This window comes from Hypanus sabinus, chromosome 20 (assembly GCF_030144855.1).
Source record: "Hypanus sabinus isolate sHypSab1 chromosome 20, sHypSab1.hap1, whole genome shotgun sequence".
Classification (NCBI taxonomy): domain Eukaryota; kingdom Metazoa; phylum Chordata; class Chondrichthyes; order Myliobatiformes; family Dasyatidae; genus Hypanus; species Hypanus sabinus.
This window is the reverse complement of record NC_082725.1, coordinates 73,072,222-73,091,668: the sequence shown is the minus strand read 5'-3', so window position 1 is coordinate 73,091,668 and position 19,447 is coordinate 73,072,222. Positions and strand designations below refer to the sequence as shown.

Below are 19,447 nucleotides of genomic sequence, written 5' to 3'. Positions count from 1 at the left end.
GGGGAAACTTTTTCACTCAGAGAGTGGTCAATATATGGAATGAGCTGCCAGAAACAGTGACTGAGACAGGTACAATAACAACATTCAGAAGATGTATGGACAGGGACACGAAGAGGAGAGGTTTAGACACTAGATCAATATGGACCAAGCACAGGCAAATGGGATTATCATAAATGGGCATTTGAATCACTGAGTCTCAAGTTCCTTTTTCTGTTCTGTATGATTCTGTGACTATTTAGACAGACATGTAACTTGGCAAGGCACAGAAGGATATGGTCCAAATGTAGGCAGATAGACGGGCATCTATCTATCTAATTGGCCACCTATTGGGCCAAATTGCCTGTTTCTGTGCTGTACAACTTCATACCATCCATCTGAGCCATTTTGGCCAAAAGGGGACAATCCAGTCAGATCCTGCTCATTAGGTTTTGGTCCTTAGCCATGCAGGTTAGAGAACACTGGATCCTCATCCAGCTTTTGTGTAAGTGAGGGGAGATGTCTTAGGAATCTCTTGATTTAGAGCACCCAGATTCTGACAGAATGAACAAGCTTACAGCCTCAGGGAAGGGTTCCTTGCTGCCACCTGGTGACTTGTGCTGTGTGGACATTTGCAGATGTGGTCGGAGGTCAACCTGCGGCGGTGCACCAGCAAGTTCCATCGCTTTGTCTGCGACATATGTAACAAGGCCTTCCCGATGCTCGCTGCCCTCAGCCTGCACATGAAGACCCACCAGGCCCCGCTGGAGGAGGGGCACACCAGGCCCGAGCTCCCGTGGGCAGCCAAGGCTGACGCTGAGCAGAGAACCTTCATGGCCTCCTTGGGCCTGCTTCACGCCAAAGAGGCTCAGGAGGAGAGCACCGAATTCGACATCCAAAACATTTGGGTGGAGTCACCCCACTGGAATCTACCTCAAGAAGCCAACTGCACCTCCGCGATGAGCCAGTCCGCCTTGGACCTAGCCTCCTTGGGAGCCACCCTCTCCTCGCTTTCTCCACACCAGGACAAGGTCAAGATCTTGTCCTTGCAACCATTCCAGAAGGGTTTTATAATCCAGCCCGACAGCAGCATCGTGGTGAAGCCCATCTCTAGCGAGTCTGCCAAAGAGCTGGCCGACATCCACCAGATTCTCAAGATGGCCTCCTCAGCCCCCTCTCAGATCAGCCTCCCTCCACTGTCCAAGGCACCTTCCATCTCCACCCAGACCAATTACAAACAGATGCCTCCACTGAAGCCAAAGCCCCTGGTCCCACCATGTACTTTGGTGGTAACTTCCACACCCACCTCGCTGATGAGTACCCAGCAGGCTTCCCCTGGGCACCACACCCCCAGCTTCCCCCCACCTCCTCTGAGGCTGGTGAAATCATCGACTGAGCCTGCCTCCAGGCCCCAGGACCTTAAGCTGAAGTCCACCAATGGGAGCCAGCCCTTCATCCAACCCAAAATCGAACCCTTGAGCCCCACGGAGATGAAGAGCCAGCAGGAGCAGGACACTCTCATCGAGGCGTTGATCCCCACCGAGATCAATGGGGCCATCAAGCAGGAAGTGCTGGACGGGAACTTCAAAGTCATGATGGCTGGAATGTCAAGCAAGAAGGGGACGGCACTGAAGAAGGTTTTGTACCCTTGCCGCTTCTGTGACCAGGTCTTCGCTTTCTCTGGGGTCCTCAAGGCTCATATCCGCTCACACCTAGGCATCTCCCCGTACCAGTGCAACATCTGCACTTACATTGCGGCTGACAAGGCGGCCCTGATCCGGCACCTGAGAACGCACAGCGGGGAGCGGCCGTTTGTCTGTAAGATCTGCCACTACCCCTTCACGGTGAAGGCCAACTGCGAGAGGCACCTGCGCAAGAAGCACCTGAAGGTGAGCCGGAAGGACATTGAGAAGAATATCGAGTACGCAGAGTGCCGAGCCGGGGCACTGGCTGACTCCTTCCGCTCCCCCGACACCGTTTGCAAGTACTGTGGCGAAGACCTGAAGTACTACCGGGCCCTCCGGCACCATCTCAGAACCCACAGCAGCTCACAGAAGAAACCCTTCGAGTGCAAGGAGTGCAGCGTGGGCTTCTCCACCAAGAATAACTGTATCCGCCACATCCTCAAGCAGCATAGCCACGTGGAGGAGAAAGAGATCGAGCAGCACATCCGATTTGTGGACTGCCTACTGGGCGAAAACGGCACCATGTCCCCAACTCTGTCCGAGGACAACTTCTCTGCAGGAGGCTCCCCGCTCTCGTATCGGGAGTCCCAGAACGGCTTCCTGCATGGTCTGATCCCACAGACGTCCATAAAGATGGAGCCACTCGGCATCTTCTCCGTGCATTCAGAGGAGCCGCTGGATTTTTCTCAGAAGAGCAGGCAGGCAATGCTGCCCTCGTACAGACAAGAGAGTCACTTGCTCAAGAGGTTGGCCACACCAGCTGCTTGCTACGACAGTAGCATGGAGCCCATCGATCTGTCCGTGCCCAAAAACCCAGGCAAGGAGCAGCGCACCGCCACGAGGGAGGTACAGGATGAGCGGTCCGCAGACACGAGCAGCCAACAGCATCCTCCTGCCCTCCAGCCGAAGGTCGTCCCCAAGCTTCTGCAGAGCGTGGTCTCTGCCCCCAACCCAGTGGCTTTCCCGGCCGTGGTGGCCAGCAGCGCCCTGCGCCCACTGCGGCCCAAGCCCACACCCCCCTTGCTGCTGCCCAAGACGGTGACAGATAAAGAGCTCCCACCCCTGGCGTCCATAGCCCAGATCATCTCCTCCGTCTCCTCTGCTCCCACGTTGCTGAAGAGGGAGGCGGCGCCCTCCACCGAGGCTGCAGCCAAATCCCCGTCCCAGCAGGCGGACGAGGCCAAGGATGGAACTCTGGCCAAAGTGCCTCCTCACGCAGAGCCCAGCGCCGCACAGCCCTCGGCCAGACCCCCCTTTGGTGGGTTCGTCCCCGGCAAGAGGAGGGGCAGGAGGAGGAGCATCAAGCTGAAGAAGTTCCGGCCTTGCACGGAGCCCGAGTCTGGTGGGGAGTTCGCCAGCGTGGAGAAGATGCTGGTCACCACAGACACCAACAGGTTCAGCCTCTTCCTTCAGTCTGCCACAGTGAAGGAGGAGAAAAGCCCAGAGCCAAAGGAAAAGAGGGGAGTCAAGATCCTGAAAGGGAAGAAGAACTCCTACTCCAACTCCGTGCAGAAAATCACCTGCCCTTACTGCCCTCGATTGTTCCCGTGGGCGAGTTCCCTACAGCGCCATATGTTGACACACACAGGTAAGACTACACACCATCACTGGTTCATTGTTGACATGAGTGTTGAATTGTGTGGTGACCATATCAACAAACCCTGTAAAAATAAAACCTCCAGTTCAACTCTGCCCAATAGTTTTATGCCCTTTGTCCATGCTGGCAATGTCAGATTTCCCTTGACGTGCAGTCTGGTTTCCCTGTGCTCCTCACACATCGGGTGCCGAGGGAGAGGGACCGTTATTAGTCGTCACTGGATCACTGGCTGTAACTGTGCATGTGCCCCCCCCCCCCCCGATCTCTGCCCTCTACCACCCAGGGACACTACCACCAGCAGGTCACATACTGGGAAATATGTTGCTAGTCCTTCATTGTCACTGGGCTCAAACCTTGGAATTTCCTCACTGTGGGAGCACCTTCACCAGAACTGCAGTGCCTCCAGCATTCCCCACCTCCTCAAGGGTAGTTAAGGTGGATAGTAAATGCTAGCTTTGCCCCTGACACCCAGGTCATGAAAGCAGATGCCTCTCTGCTGGTGTGGAGGGCATTGGTACCTCCGGCCTCCAACACTCTCAGACTCACTGTGGTCAAGAGAAGTGATAAAATGCAGGAAGGAAATCTGGTCTGGTCTCTGCAAAGACCTTCAGGGTAGGCCAGGCCAAGTCCACCCACTGCGGTGAACCGTTTGTTCAGAAGCAATCACACTGGCAGTTATCAGAGAGAAACACGCAGAAAACAAATGGAGAAATCTGTCGTAGTTGGGAGGCCAAATACTCTGTAGCATTGGTTGCTGGTCCATCTCATTTCCTGTGATGGAGTCACAAATCATCGAGTGATATTTTGATGCTAATGACCAAAGGCTGAAGTCCAGCCAGGATAAATTCCACACTTCTGACGTGCTGATTGGTTCTGCATGTTGAACCGTTCCACAGCCCCCATTGGATGAGGCAGCCCTGAGCATTACCACCAGTTTAATTATTGATGCCTCGTTGTGCAGTATCAGTGCTCAGTGTTACATGTGGGATTGAATAGTGGACTCTGTGAGTAGATTCGTTGAGTGTACTGCCACTGTTGCCCATGTCAGAGAGAACACCTGGCCCGTGAAAGAGGATTTGTGTTGGTTAACATCCCTCCTTCAGAAAGAAATTGAGCTTTGATGAACGATGCGGGTGTAGATACTTGTGACGGGGCTTTCACTGAATAACTGCTTGTATGGAGGGAGATGAACCTTGCTGTGCATTCTGGAAACAGCACACATGCCGTGAACATGGATTCCGTCTGCAGTGAAGGCCTTCGCAGTGACACGGTGTTGGCCTCTCCTCCACATGGTGACGAGGGCCACTCATACAAAGTCCAGAGCAACACAAACAAAATGGTGGGGGAACTCAAGCACCTACACAGGGAAATAAACTGTCATCGTTTCCGGCCAAGACCCCTCATCGGTACCGGAAAGGAAAGGGGAAGTAGCGAGAATAAGAAGGTGGGGAAGCGGACGGAAGTGAAGCCAAGAGAGGGGAAAGGTGGATCGGTGGGGGAGGAGGCATGAAGTAAGAAGCTGGAAGGTCCTAACACTAAGACCCCCAACACCTGCTCGCAGCTCGGATCGCTCCAGCTGACTTCCTTGTTAATTTGACCCTCCCAACTGATCGTTCTTCTGCCAATTAGCCTTGAAAGCGGGGCAAGTGCTACACGTGAACCTTCAAACGGTCCTTCATCAGAAAGTCTGTCGGGGTCATTTACTGCATCTGGGGCTCCCAGTGCTCAAGGGAGGAACTCAGAAGTTCTCCCAGTGTTCCAGGGGCGAGATCCAGAGCTGCTCCCAGCGCTCCAGGGGCGAGATCCAGAGCTGCTCCCAGCGCTCCAGGGGCAGGATCCACAACGGACAGGGCACAAAGCTGATCCCAGTGTTCCAGGGGTGGGATCCAGAAGGGACAGGGCACAAAGCTGCTCCCAGTGCTATAGGGATGGGATCCACAGCTGCTCCCCGTGTTCCAGGGGTGCGATCCAGAGCTGCTCCCGGTGCTCCAGGGGTGGGATCCAGAGCTGCTCCCAGTGTTCCGGGGTGGAATCCAGAGCTGCTCCCGGTGCTCCAGGGGTGGGATCCAGAGCTGCTCCCAGTGTTCTAGGGGTGGGATCCAGAGCTGCTCCCAGCGCTCCAGGGGCGAGATCCAGAGCTGCTCCCTGCGCTCCAGGGGCAGGATCCACAACGGACAGGGCACAAAGCTGATCCCAGTGTTCCAGGGGTGGGATCCAGAAGGGACAGGGCACAAAGCTGCTCCCAGTGCTATAGGGATGGGATCCACAGCTGCTCCCCGTGTTCCAGGGGTAGGATCCAGAGCTGCTCCCAGTGTTCCGGGGTGGAATCCAGAACTGCTCCCGGTGCTCCAGGGGTGGGATCCAGAGCTGCTCCCAGTATTCCAGGGGTAGGATCCAGAGCTGCTCCCAGTGTTCCGGGGTGGAATCCAGAGCTGCTCCCGGTGCTCCAGGGGTGGGATCCAGAGCTGCTCCCAGTGTTCCAGGGGTGGGATCCAGAGCTGCTCCCTGTGTTCCAGGGGTGGGAACCAGAGCTGCTCCCCGTGTTCCAGAGGTGGGATCCAGAGCTGCACCCGGTGTTCCAGTGGTGGGATCCAGAGTTGCGATCCAGAGCTGCTCCCAGTATTCCAGGGGTGGGATCCAGAGCTACTCCCCGTGTTCCAGAGCTGCTCCCAGTGTTCCAGTGGTGGGATCCAGAGCTGCGATCCAGAGCTGCTCCCAGTATTCCAGGGGTGGGACCCAGAGCTACTCCCAGTGTTCCAGGGGTGGGATCCAGAGCTGCTCCCCGTGTTCCAGGGGTGGGATCCAGAGCTGCTCCCCGTGTTCCAGAGCTGCTCCTAGTGTTCCAGAGGTGGGATCCAGAGCTGCACCCGGTGTTCCAGTGGTGGGATCCAGAGTTGCGATCCAGAGCTGCTCCCAGTATTCCAGGGGTGGGATCCAGAGCTGCTCCCCGTGTTCCAGAGCTGCTCCCAGTGTTCCAGTGGTGGGATCCAGAGCTGTGATCCAGAGCTGCTCCCAGTATTCCAGGGGTGGGACCCAGAGCTGCTCCCCGTGTTCCAGAGCTGCTCCCAGTGTTCCAGGGGTGGGATCCAGAGCTGCTCCCCGTGTTCCAGGGGTGGGATCCAGAGCTGCTCCCAGTGTTCCAGGGGTGGGATCCACAGTTGCTCCCAGTGTTCCAGGGGTGGGATCCAGAGCTGCTCCCCGTGTTCTAGGGGTGGGATCCAGAGCTGCTCCCGGTGTTCCAGGGGTGGGATCCAGAGCTGCTCCCCGTGTTCCAGAGGTGGGATCCAGAGCTGCTCCCGGTGTTCCAGTGGTGGGATCCAGAGCTGCGATCCAGAGCTGCTCCCAGTGTTCCAGGGGTGGATCATAGGAGCTCGTTCAAGTCCTCTGATTGAAAAGTCAGGCGTGCTCTAAAGGAACAGCTGCAATGAGTTGGTCTGAACACATCTGTAGAAGTTTGAATTAGAACTGAGAGTGGGATCTGTTACCCGTTAGCATTATGCAACTCTCTCCTAATCTTCCTTCAGGTTCTGCTCCAAAAATGGGAGCACAAATTTGAAGGAGGATCTCCAGAGCAGTACTGAGGAAGTGCTGCACTGCCGTAGTGCCCCTCAGAGGGGAGGGATCCTCTTGTTTGATGTAAAAGACTGAAAAGAAGCAGAAAATGCCCCCCTCTCCTGGCCAGTATTAGTCATGTTCAGAGAGCACAGAAACAGTTCCTTTAGCCCCTGTTACACAAACCCCAAACTGCACCAACTCACTCATCCCAGATTCGGCGATTCACCATGCCCCCCCCCCCCCAGCTCGATGGACTGTGGGGGGGAATCAGAGCAATTAGAGGAAGCCCACACTCCCAGAGGCAGAACATGCAGACTCCAGGGTCTCGATTGGCAAACTGCACTGCACCCCCTCCAATTAATAATAAACAGATGATTGGACTATTGCGGCCCGTCACATATCCTACGTTGCTCTTGGTGGTGATAGTACAGAACGTTGGTACGTCTGAGAGGAGCCATTGCAGGTGCAATAGAAATCCAGTCACCACCATGGTCTTGTAACAATGGTAGCAGGGAACTGGAGCACCAAAACCAACCTTAGAGTGATGGCAGCTCGGGGGAAAGTACCACACAACCCAGGGAGTGGGTCCCCTGCCTATGGAACCGAAGGTGACGTGTGTGGGCTGGGGGTGGAGTCTGAAATAAAGTGTCAGAAATAATCGCCTGATCGGCCAGTGCTGGGTGAGAATTCCTGAGCCTGAAACACCAAGTGCTTGCTGGGTACGCGCCTCTCCTCACGTCAGTATCCGCAGCATGTTCCGAACCTTGCTGCTGTTGGAAGGGAGGGGGTTCAGAGACATCACAATGCTGCGGGCATTCTGCCCTGCCAGGGATCAAACTTAACACGGGCTTCTTTAAAATGGGTGTTTCCACACTGACTTGATGCATATTTACTGCAGAATTGCATTGCAATGCCTGACTGATGTGCAGGGCAAATCTCAGCGTCCGTGAATAAAGCAACACTGCTGGAAATCACCTGACGTGCATGAGGCTCAAGCAGAATTGTTGGTCTGTTTATTTCACACTTGTTTGTGCTTTTGTTAAACTACTGGATGAATCCCACAGACCATTCAGTGTCATGATAGTACACTGATTTTCACAAGGATATTTCAAAAGTACATTTCTACCTTATTTATTTACCTATTTGTCACCTAACACATTATAAGATATGGGAGCAAATTTAGGCCATTTGGCCCATCGAGTCTGCTCCACCATTTCATCACGGCTGATCCAATTTTCCTCTCAGCCCCAGTCTTCTGCCTTCTCCCCGTTTCCCTTCATGTCCTGACCAATCAAGAATCCAGCAACCTCTGGCTTAAATGTACATAAAGACTTGGCCTCCACAGCTGCCGTGGCAAAGAATTCCACAGATTCACCACTCTCTGGCTAAAGAAATTCCTCTTCATCTCCATCCTCAAAGGACGCCCCTCTATTCTGAGGCTGTGTCCTCTGGTCTTAGACCCTCCTGCCATAGGAAACATCCACCACATCCACTCTATCTGTGTCCTCTTGTCCCAGACTCCCCCTCTATAGGGAACAACCTCTCCACATCCACTCTATCTGTGTCCTCTGGTCCTCGACTCCCCCACTACAGGAAACATCCTCTCCACATCCACTCTATCTGTGTCCTCTGGTCCTCGACTCCCCCCACTATAGGAAACGTCCTCTCCACATCCACTCTATCTGTGTCCTCTGGTCCCAGACTCCCCCTCTATAGGAAACATCCTCTCTATCTGTGTCCTCTGGTCCCAGACTCCCCCCACTATAGGAAACATCCTCTCCACATCCGCTCTATCTGTGTCCACTGGTCCCAGACTCCCCCTCTGTAGGAAACATCCTCTCCACATCCACTCTATCTATGTCCTCTGGTCCTTGACTCCCCCACTATAGGAAACATCCTCTCCACATCCACTCTATCTGTCTCCTCTGGTCCCAGACTCCCCCACTATAGGAAACATCCTCTCCACATCCACTCTATCTGTGTCCTCTGGTCCCAGACTCCCCCTCTATAGGAAACATCCTCTCCACACCCGCTCTATCTGTGTCCACTGGTCCTTGACTCCCCCACTATAGGAGACATCCTCAGCACATGCACTCTATCTGTGTCCTCTGGTCCTTGACTCCCCCACTATAGGAAACATCCTCTCCACATCCTCTCTATATGTGTCCTCTGGTCCCAGACTCCCCCTCTATAGGAAACATCCTCTCCACATCCACTCTATCTGTGTCCTCTGGTCCTTGACTCCCCCACTATAGGAAACATCCTCTCCACATCCACTCTATCTGTCTCCTCTGGTCCCAGACTCCCCCACTATAGGAAACATCCTCTCCACATCCACTCTATCTGTGTCCTCTGGTCCCAGACTCCCCCTCTATAGGAAACATCCTCTCCACACCCGCTCTATCTGTGTCCACTGGTCCTTGACTCCCCCACTATAGGAGACATCCTCAGCACATGCACTCTATCTGTGTCCTCTGGTCCTTGACTCCCCCACTATAGGAAACATCCTCTCCACATCCTCTCTATATGTGTCCTCTGGTCCCAGACTCCCCCTCTATAGGAAACATCCTCTCCACATCCACTCTATCTGTGTCCTCTGGTCCTTGACTCCCCCACTATAGGAAACATCCTCTCCACATCCACTCTATCTGTCTCCTCTGGTCCCAGACTCCCCCACTATAGGAAACATCCTCTCCACACCCGCTCTATCTGTGTCCACTGGTCCTTGACTCCCCCACTATAGGAGACATCCTCACCACATCCACTCTATCTGTGTCCTCTGGTCCCAGATATCCCCCACTATAGGAAACATCCTCCACATCCACTCTATCTGTGTCCTCTGGTCCTAGACTCCCCACTATAGGAAACATCCTCTCCACATCCACTCTATCAAGGCCTTTTGCCATTCGATAGGTTTCAATGAGGTCACCCCTCATTCTTCTGAATTCCAGTGAATACAGGCCCAGAGCCATCAAACATTCTTCATATGACAAGTCATTCAATCCTGGAATCATTTTCATGAACCTCCTTTGAACCCCCAGTTTCAGCACAACCTTTCTAAGATAAGGGGCCCAAACCTGTTCACAATACTCCAAGTGAGGCCTCACTGGTGCTTTATAAAGTTTTAACATCGCATCCTTCCTTTTATATTCCAGTCCTCTTGAAATGAATGCTAATATCAGATTAGCTTTCCTCACCACAGACTCAACCTGCAAATTAACCTTTAAGGAATCCTGCACAAAGACTGCCAAGTCCTTTTGCACCTCAGCTTTTTGTATTTTCTTTCCATGTAGAAAATAGTCAACCCTTTCATTCCTTCTACCAAAGAGCCTGGCCATACACTTCCCCACACTGTATTGATCTGACATTTTTTAGCCCATTCTCCTTATCTGTTCAAGTCCTTCCGTAGCCTCTCTACTTCCTGAAAACTACCTCCACCTATCTTCATATCATCTGCAAAATTTGAAACAAACCCATCAATTCCATCATCCAAATTATTGATGTATAATTTAAAAAGAATTGGTCCCTGCGGAACACTACGAGTCACCAGCAGCCAGAGAGGCTCGCTTTATTCTCACTGTTAGCCACGGCTTTACCCATGCTAGAATCTTTCCTGTAAAACCCTGAGCTCTTAGCTTGTTAAGCAACCTCATGTCAGCACTGTTTCTGTGAAGGGAAATCTTGCCTGATAAATTTGTTAGAGTTCTCCAAGATAGTAACAAGCAGGGTGGACAAAGGAGAGGCAGTGGATGTCATCTACTTGGATTTCCAGAAGGTGTTTGATAAGGTGCCACACATAAGGTTGCTTAGCAAGATAAAATCCTGTGGGGTTACAGGAAAGGTACTGGCATAGATAGTGGAATGGCTGACAGGCAGGAGGCAGCGAGTGGGAATAAAGGGGGTCTTGTCTGCCAGTGACTAGTGATGTTCCTCAGGCGTCAGTATTGAGAACACTACTTCTCACATTGTTTGACAATGATTTTGATAATGGAATTGATGGCTTTATAGTAAAGTTTAAGGATGATATGAAGATAGGTGGAGGGGTAGGTAGTGTTGAGAAAGCAATGTGATTGCAGCAGGACTTAGACAAACAGGAAGACTGGCAAAAAAAAGTGGCAGTTGGAATGCAGTGTTGGGAAATGTATGATAATGCATTTTGGTGAAATGAACAATGGTGCAGACTATTATGTAAATGGGGAGAAGGTTCAAACATCAGAGGTACAGAGGGACTTAGGAGTCTTTGTGCAGGACTCCCAGAAGGTTCATTTTCAGGTTGAGTCTTTGGTAAAGAAGGCAAATGCAATGTTGGCATTATTTCAAGGGGAACAGAATATAAAAACAAGGAGATAATGCTGAGGCTTCATAAGACACTTGTCAGGCCACACTTGGAGTATCGTCAACAGTTTTGGACCCCATATTTCAGAAAGGATGTGTTGTCATTGAAAGAGTCCAGGGGAGGATAATTCTGGGAGTGAAGAGGTTAACATATAGGGATTGTTTGGCAGCTTTGGGCCTGTACTCACTGGAATTTAGAAGAATGTGGAGGAATATCATTGAAACCTATCAAATGTTGAAAAGACCAGATAAGGTGGATGTGGAGAGGATGCTTCCTGTGGTGGGGATATCCAAAAAGGGCACAGCCTCAAAATAGAGGAAAGGAGGAAGTGTTTTAGCCAGAAAGTAGTGAACCTGTGGAACGCTCTTTCACAGACTGTGGTGGAGGCCAAGTCCGTGGGTATATTTAAGGCAGAAGTAGACTGTTTCTTGACCGGTCAGGGCATCAAAGGATACAGCGAGGTTTATGGGGTTGAGTGGGATCCAGGATCAGCCATGATGGAATGGCAGAACAGACTCGATGGGCTAAATGGCCTAATTCTGCTCCTATATCTTATGCTCCTCTGTGTGGCACCTTGTCAAAGGCCTTCTGAAAATCCAAGAACACAACATTCACCATCTCTTCTTTGTCTATCCTACTTGTTATTTCTTCAAAGAATTCCAACAGGTCAGTCAGGCAAGATTTTCCCTTGAGGGAACCATGCTGACTTTGGCCTATTTTATCATGTGTCTCCAAGTACCCTGAGACCTCGTCCTTAATAATCGACTCAACATCTTCCCAGCCACTGAGGTCCGACTAACTAGCCTATAGTGTCCTTTCCTCTGCCTCTCCTCACTACACATTGCCTCTGTTTGAAAACCAGCTACCTCATCTTCAGCACTATTGTCCACCTTTCCTACAATACTTCTTGCATTGAAATACAGGCAGCTCAAGACACTAGTCACACCATGCTCAATTTAATTCCTAACTCTGACTGAGCTCTTACCAACACCTGCCCCTGCAACCTCTCCATGAACTGTTCTGGCATTCTGGTTTCTGACCCCCTGCAACTCTAGTTGAAACCACACCGTGCAGCACTGACGAACCTTTCCGCTAGCATATTAGTCCCTCTCCAGTTCGGGTGCAAACCGTTCCTTCTGTACAATCTCACTGCATGAGAGCCTGATGATCTAAAAATCTTAAGCCCTCCCTCCTACACCAACTCCTTAGTCATGCATTAAACTGTATCATCTTCCTAGTTCAGGCCTCAGTAGGAGGTGGCACAGGTAGCAATCCTGAGATCACAACCCTGGAGTCCCTCCCTTTAATTTAGCACCTAACTCCCTCATCCTACCCGTGTCATTGGTACCTAAATGGACCACGACTTCTGGTTGTTCACCCTTCACTTTAGAATGCTGAGGCCTCGATCCATGATATTCCAGACTCTGGCATCCGGGAGGCAACATACCATCCGTAAGATGTAAGACCATAAGGTATAGGGGCAGAAGTAGGCCATTCAGCCCATCAAGTCCTCCAGTCATCCCCAGTCCCCTGCCTTCTCCCTATACCCTTTGATGCCCTGGCTAATGAAGAACATATATATCCCTGCCTTAAATGTTCCCAATGACTTCACCTCCACAGCCACTTGTGGCAACAAATTCCACAGATTTACCACCCTCTGACTAAAGTAATTTCTCTGCATCTCTGTTCTAAATGGATGTCCTTCAATCCTGAAGTCGTGCCCTCGTGTCCTAGAATCCCCTACCATGGGAAATAACTTTGTCATATCTAATCTCTTCAGGCCTTTTAACATTCAGAATGTTTCTATGAGATCCCCCCTCATTCTCCTGAACTCCAGGGACTACAGCCCAAGAGCTGCCAGACATTCCTCATACAGTAACCCTTTCATTCCTGGAATCATTCTCGTGAATCATCTCTGAACCCTCTCCAATGTCAGTATATCCTTTCTAAAATAAGGTGCCCAAAACTGCACACAATACCCCAAGTGTGGTCTCACGAGTGCCTTATAGAACCTCAACATCACATCCCTGCTCCTGTATTCTATACCTCTAGAAATGACTGCCAACGTTGCATTCGCCTTCTTCACCACTGACTCAGCCTGGAGGTTAACCTTTAGGGTATCTTACACAAGGACTCCCAAGTCCCTTTGCATCTCTGCATTTTGAATTCTCTCCCCATCTAAATAATAGTCTGCCCGTTTATTTCTTCCACCAAAGTGCATGACCATACACTTTCCAACATTGTATTTCATTTGCCACTTCTTTGCCCATTCCCCTAAACTATCTAACTCTCTCCGCAGGCTCTCTGTTTCTTCAACACTACCCGCTCCTCCCATCTATCTTTGTATCATTGGCCACAAATCCATTAATCCCATAGTCCAAATCATTGACATACATCGTAAAAAGCAGCGGTCCCAACACTGACCCCTGTGGAACTCCACTGGTAATCGGCAGCCAGCCAGAATAGGATCCCTTTATTCCCACTCTCTGTTTTCTGCCGACCAGCCAATGCTCCACTCATGCTAGTGACTTCCCTGTAATTCCATGGGCTCTTATCTTGCTAAGCAACCTCATGTGCGGCACCTTGTCAAAGGCCTTCTGAAAATCCAAATCACCACATCTCTGTCTGCCTTGCTTGTAATTTCCTCAAAAATTGCAGTAGGTTTGTCAGGCAGGATTTTCCCTTCAGGAAACCATGCTGGCTTTGGCCTATCTTGTCCTGTGCCTCCAGGTACTCTGTAATCTCAACCCTACCAATCGATTTCAACAACTTCCCAACCCCCGATGTCAGGCTAACAGGTCTATAGTTTCCTTTCTGCTGCCTCCCACCCTTCTTAAACAGTGGAGTAACATTTGCAATTTTCCAGTCATCCGGTATAATGCCAGAGTCTATTGATTCTTGAAAGATCATCGTTAATGCCTCCGCAGTCTCTCCAGCTACTTCCTTCAGAACCCAAGGGTGCATTCCACCAGGTCCAGGAGATTTATCCACCCTCCGACCATTAAGCTTCATGAGCACCTTCTCAGTTGTAATTTCAAACTGCACAATCTTCACTTCCCTGGCACTCTTGAATGTCCAGTACACTGCAGATGTCTTCCACCGTGAAGACTGATGGAAAATATGCATTCAGTTCCTCTGCCATCTCTGCATCTCTCATTACAATATCTCTAGTGTCATTTTCTATTGGCTCTATATCTACCCTCAACTCTCTTTTACACTTTATATACCTAAAAAAGCTTTTAGTATCTTCTTTGATTTCAGTCGCCAGCTTCCGCTCTTTAGTTCATCTTTTCCTTCTTAATGACTTTCTTAGTTTCCTTCTGCAAGTTTTTAAAAGCTCCCCAATCCTCTATCTTCCCACCAGCTCTGGCTTGCTTGTATGCCCTCTCCTTTGCTTTTACTTTGACTCTAGTTCACTTGTCAGTCACGGTAGTGTCCTTCTTCCATTGAAAAATTTCTTCTTAATTGTAATATATCTGTCTTGCACTTCCATCATTCTTTGCAGAAACTCCAGCCATTGCTGCTCTGCTGTTCTTCCTGCTTGTGTCCCTTTCCAGTCAACTTTGTTCTCACCCACAGAGCCTCCTGTCCGTTCTCCTAATGAATCCCCTCTCATCAGAGCGTGCCTCCTCTTCCCCCTTCACAGAGGCAGATTCAGTGCCAGAGACTCGCCCTCTACAACTTCCGTCTGTTAGTTGAAATCCCCTGACAGTATCCAAAGCGTGGGTTGTAGAAGCTGCAGCTGGACGCTGGAGGTCCTCCTGCCTTCCCAACCCTGTGAGACCATTCCGCCATCCTGTCTGGCATCTCTACTGTCCTAGCTGAGCAGATATAAAGAAGGGTGAAAACTTGAGCTTTTCTTTCCTTTGCTTCCTCTGAGTGAAGCCTCTCTTCGTTGAAGCCTTAAAGTGTTGAATCCTTAAGATCACTACTGTATGTCCACTCAGACGAGGGCTGCTGGGCTTGCCCTTGGCTTCCTTTAACTTGCTGTAACGAATCAATCTCAGGTGCTGATCAGAGCTCTGCTGCACTGCCAGGACTGGCTGCTGCCCTTTATCCTCTCCGAACTTCCGATGTCTGGCCAGAGCTGTCCGTACAATACGCAAGGCAGGACAGTATGATATGGAGGGAAAGCTGTTGCCCATGCAGCAAGCTCCCCCTCTCCAGCCAGCTGATGAATCCAAAGGAACGGCAGTTTGGCACCAGCAGCATCACAGGAGTTGCTATTCAGAGTAGGACTGCCTTAGGGATTCAGCTCCGGAGTTTTCCCTCGGGGTTTACTGCCAGACCCTGCTCCGTGACTGGGTATAGCCGCAAGGCAGCGGAGGTTTGAGATTAGAGTTTTCCTTCTCCTAGATGAGCTGACAAGCCCCATTTGCCTGAGTTCCTTCTGGTTCACTATTGGATATTTAAAGTGCATTGTCAGGGTCAGGCTACTTACTGAGAGTGTTGGAGGCCCTGCCAGCACGGGTGGGAAGAGATCGTTGCATCCTGGGCTAAGTTGACATGGTGGTTAATTGGGAGGATTACAGGTACTGTTTAAAGTAAACACCACTTAACTGGTGTTTCTCATATAAAATTATAATGAAGCTACTGTCACAAACTGCATAAAGAGCTTCCTTTTTATTTTGTTTTTTTAACAAAAGGTCAGAAGCCATACCCATGCCCCAAATGTGATGCGTTCTTTTCCACTAAATCTAACTGTGAACGCCACCTCTTGCGCAAACATGGTGTTGCCAACCGATCCCTGCGAAGGAACGGGCTGCTTGTCAGATCCAAATCAGCCAAAACAGTGGCCCAGGAGAGTACAGGTAACGATCAGAGAGGCCGATCCAGTCCGTGTGCGGTATAATGGCCAGGGAGGATGTTGCTGGCTGCGGTGCAGAGTGATTGGTGGGTTGTTGTATGGCTGCAGGGGCCAGTGATAGGAGAAACAGAGAGAGGGGGAGATGAGGTGATTCAGACAGAGAGATGTACATAGAGCAGGGAAAGAGAGAGAGAAGATCCTCTACCCCAGCCACTCAGGAAATGTGCACATTCTGCAATGTAAGTTCCGACTTCAAACATGGAAAAGTTAGTTTGCTTTTAATTGCACATTTTGACTGGAGATACTTTGAAATAACACCATTTTTTAAAGCACTCAAACAAAACAGTGTTAGATGCCTAATGCTTTTTGCAAGAAGGCCATGTTCACTTGGTGGCTGAACTTGGAAGTTGTACAAAGTACTTGTGTAAATGAGCACCGTTCTGCTGTCTGCATAACTCAGATGACGCTAATGGATACTGATAATGACTCTGGATACAGCAGCCACCAGGCTGCACCATGATTTTGGGGTGGCTGGAGTGAGGTGACAAGATCCAGCCGTGCTCGAAGAATTGCCTAGCCACTGCCTCCCTTATCCAAACCCAACACACACACAGAGTTGCACACAATTTGTCAACATTTCTACTTCATGCCCTTAAAAAAAACAATTGAACTTCTCTTATCACCCTTACGAGTCTAAGTGGGCATAGCGGTTAGCGCAATCCTATCACAGCTCGGGGTGTCAGGAGTTCAGAGTTCGATCCTGACGTCCTCTGTAAGGAGTTTGTACGTTCTCCCTGTAGAACGCATGGGTTTCCTCCCTCAGTCCAAAGATGTATTGATTAGTAGGTGAATTGGTCATTGTAAATTGTCCTGTGATTTGGTTAGGGTTAAATCAGGGACTGTACAATGGTACAGCTCAAAGGGCTGGAAGGGTCCACCCTGTCTCTCTGAATAAGTAAATTTGGCGTTAACCTATTGATGAGGACTGTAGTGATGATTTTTATTGATTGATGGGACATGGCCCTCACTGCTGAGGGCCAGCATTTATTGCCTATCCTTGACTGCTGTCTATGTGCTGAAGGTGGTGGTTTCCCATGATGCTGAAGGACCAGTGATATATTCCCATATCAGGATGGTGTGTGACTTGGAGGGGAACCTGTGGGTGGTGGTGTTCACCTTTGCCCTCTGCCCTTGCTGATGGTAGAGGTCGCTTGTTCAGGAGCCACTGCTGGAGATGTTTGGACAAGTACACTTTTGTAGATGTGCACCCTGCAGCCAGTGTGAGATTGATTGAAGGTGGTGTGAACTTGGGGTCGCTCTGACGACGGGATGCCTGAGCCACAGCATTCACTTTCCGTGTTGCTTTGCAGGTGGCCGCCCGGGCCCCCAGGAGGGGCAGTCAGGACAGCGAGAATCGCCGGAAGGAGCCCCAAGCTGCAGTTCTGCAGAGGAGCTGCAGGAGAAGGGCTCACTGGACGAGGGAGATGACAGGAAGGAACGAGGCAAGGGAGGCGAGGCGGAGGAAGACGAAGAGGGCGAGGAGGATGCACAGAGCAACCAGAGCCTGGACCTCAACTTCGCCAGCAAGCTAATAGACTTTAAGCTGGGCCAAAGTGCGAATGGGGACCCTGGCGCACAGCGAGAGGGCAGGAACAGCTGCGGCAGCTGCGGGAAGAGCTTTAAGTACGCAGCCACGCTGCTGCGTCACCGCAAGGCCCACGCCGGGGAGCACCGCAGGCCCGTCAAGCGAGGCCCGAGGCGGCTGTCCGAGGAGCTGCCAGCTCAGCCCAGGCAGGCGGCCGAGAGCCTGGAGCCGCCCATTGCCAGCAGGAGCACAAGTGTGGATGGTGAGACTCCAGAGGGCGGAGGCAGCCCAGATCAGGAGGGTGAGCCGGAGGGTGCAGGAGGGCACGACAGCGAGCAGAGTGTGGGCGAGCAGCTCGAGCTGAAGAAAGCCTCGACAAACGGCTCCAAAGCCGACAAGAGGAAGAAGGTTTGCAGCGTGTGCAACAAGAGGTTCTGGTCCCTGCAGGACCTGACCCGTCACATGAGGTCACACACAGGTAAAGGACGGTCATACCTTGCTCCTGTACTCTGGCTGGGAGGCTGAAGTGGGCGGAACACTTAACCAGACAGTGACAAATCTACTTTGGTGGAGTGTGTAGAGGAACTCAGTGGGTCGAGCAGTCCCTCGGGGAGTAATGGAGCTGTCGGTGTCCCTGATCGAGCAGTTCCTCGGGGAGTAATGGAGCTGTCGATGTCCCTGGTCGAGCAGTTCCTTGGGGAGTAAAGGAGCTGTCGGTGTCCCTGGTCGAGCAGTTCCTCGGGGAGTAAAGGAGCTGTCGGTGTCCCTAGTCGAGCAGTTCCTCAGGGAGTAAAGGAGCTGTCGATGTCCCTGATCGAGCAGTTCCTCGGGGAGTAAAGGAGCTGTCGGTGTCCCTAGTCGAGCAGTTCCTCAGGGAGTAATGGAGCTGTCGATGTCCCTAGTCGAGCAGTTCCTCAGGGAGTAAAGGAGCTGTCGATGCCCCTGGTCGAGCAGTCCCTCGGGGAGTAAAGGAGCTGTCGATGTCCCTGGTTGAGCAGTTCCTCAGGGAGTAAAGGAGCTGTCAATGTCCCTGGTTGAGCAATTCCTCGGGGAGTAAAGGAGCTGTCGGTGTCCCTAGTCGAGCAGTTCCTCGGGGAGTAAAGGAGCTGTCGGTGTCCCTAGTCGAGCAGTTCCTCGGGGAGTAAAGGAGCTGTCGGTGTCCCTGGTTGAGCAGTTCCTCGGGGAGTAATGGAGCTGTCGGTGTCCCTGGTCGAGCAATGCTTAGGGGAGTAAAGGAGCTGTCGATGTCCCTGGTTGAGCAGTTCCTCAGGGAGTAATGGAGCTGTCGATGTCCCTGGTTGAGCAGTTCCTCAGGGAGTAAAGGAGCTGTCGAGGTTTCTGGTTGAAGACCTGCATCAGATGCTTCTCAACCCACTGAGTTCCTCCATCTGATTGTGTGGTGGGTACTCCAGATCAGAATCAGGTTTATTATCACTGGCATATGTCGTGAAATTTGTTAACTTAGCAGCAGCAGTTCAGTGTAATACATAATATAGAAAAAAATCAATCAATTACAGTCAGTCTATATGTACATTAAATAGTTAAATTAAAATTAGTGTTAACAAATAATATTTTTAAAAATGTGAGGTAGTGTTCATGGGTTCAAGGCCCATTTAGAAATCGGATTGACAATGCAAATCTCCTCCAGCACCTGATAGATAGCCGCTGTCTTCCCATCTTTATAGCTGCATCGATATGTCGGGACCAGGTTAGATCCTCAGAGATATTGACACCCAGGAACTTGGAATTGCTCACTCTCTGATCCCTCTATGAGGGATGGTTCGAGTTCCCTCATCTTATCCTTCCTAAAGTCCACAGTCAACTCTTAGGTCTCACTTGGAACAGTGTGTTCAGTTCCGGTCAGCCTGCTAAAGGAGAGATGTTAAGAAATGAAAGAACAGAAAAA

At 51.0% G+C, this 19,447-nt stretch overlaps 1 protein-coding gene across 7 annotated transcripts in view; it reads left to right on the top strand.

Annotated features, from left to right (window-relative positions):
- Positions 1-19,447, top strand: part of LOC132378631 (ras-responsive element-binding protein 1-like) — a 140,040-nt gene that overhangs the window by 117,504 nt on the left and 3,089 nt on the right. For 6 of the 7 annotated variants that reach the window (XM_059945741.1, XM_059945746.1, XM_059945743.1 and 3 more), the window contains 3 exons: positions 615-3,249; positions 15,796-15,960; positions 17,327-18,019. In XM_059945741.1, the coding sequence (XP_059801724.1) occupies positions 615-3,249; positions 15,796-15,960; positions 17,327-18,019 (3,493 nt within the window). The remainder of the gene's footprint in view (positions 1-614; positions 3,250-15,795; positions 15,961-17,326; positions 18,020-19,447) is intronic. The other variant, XM_059945744.1, reaches the window with a different exon arrangement.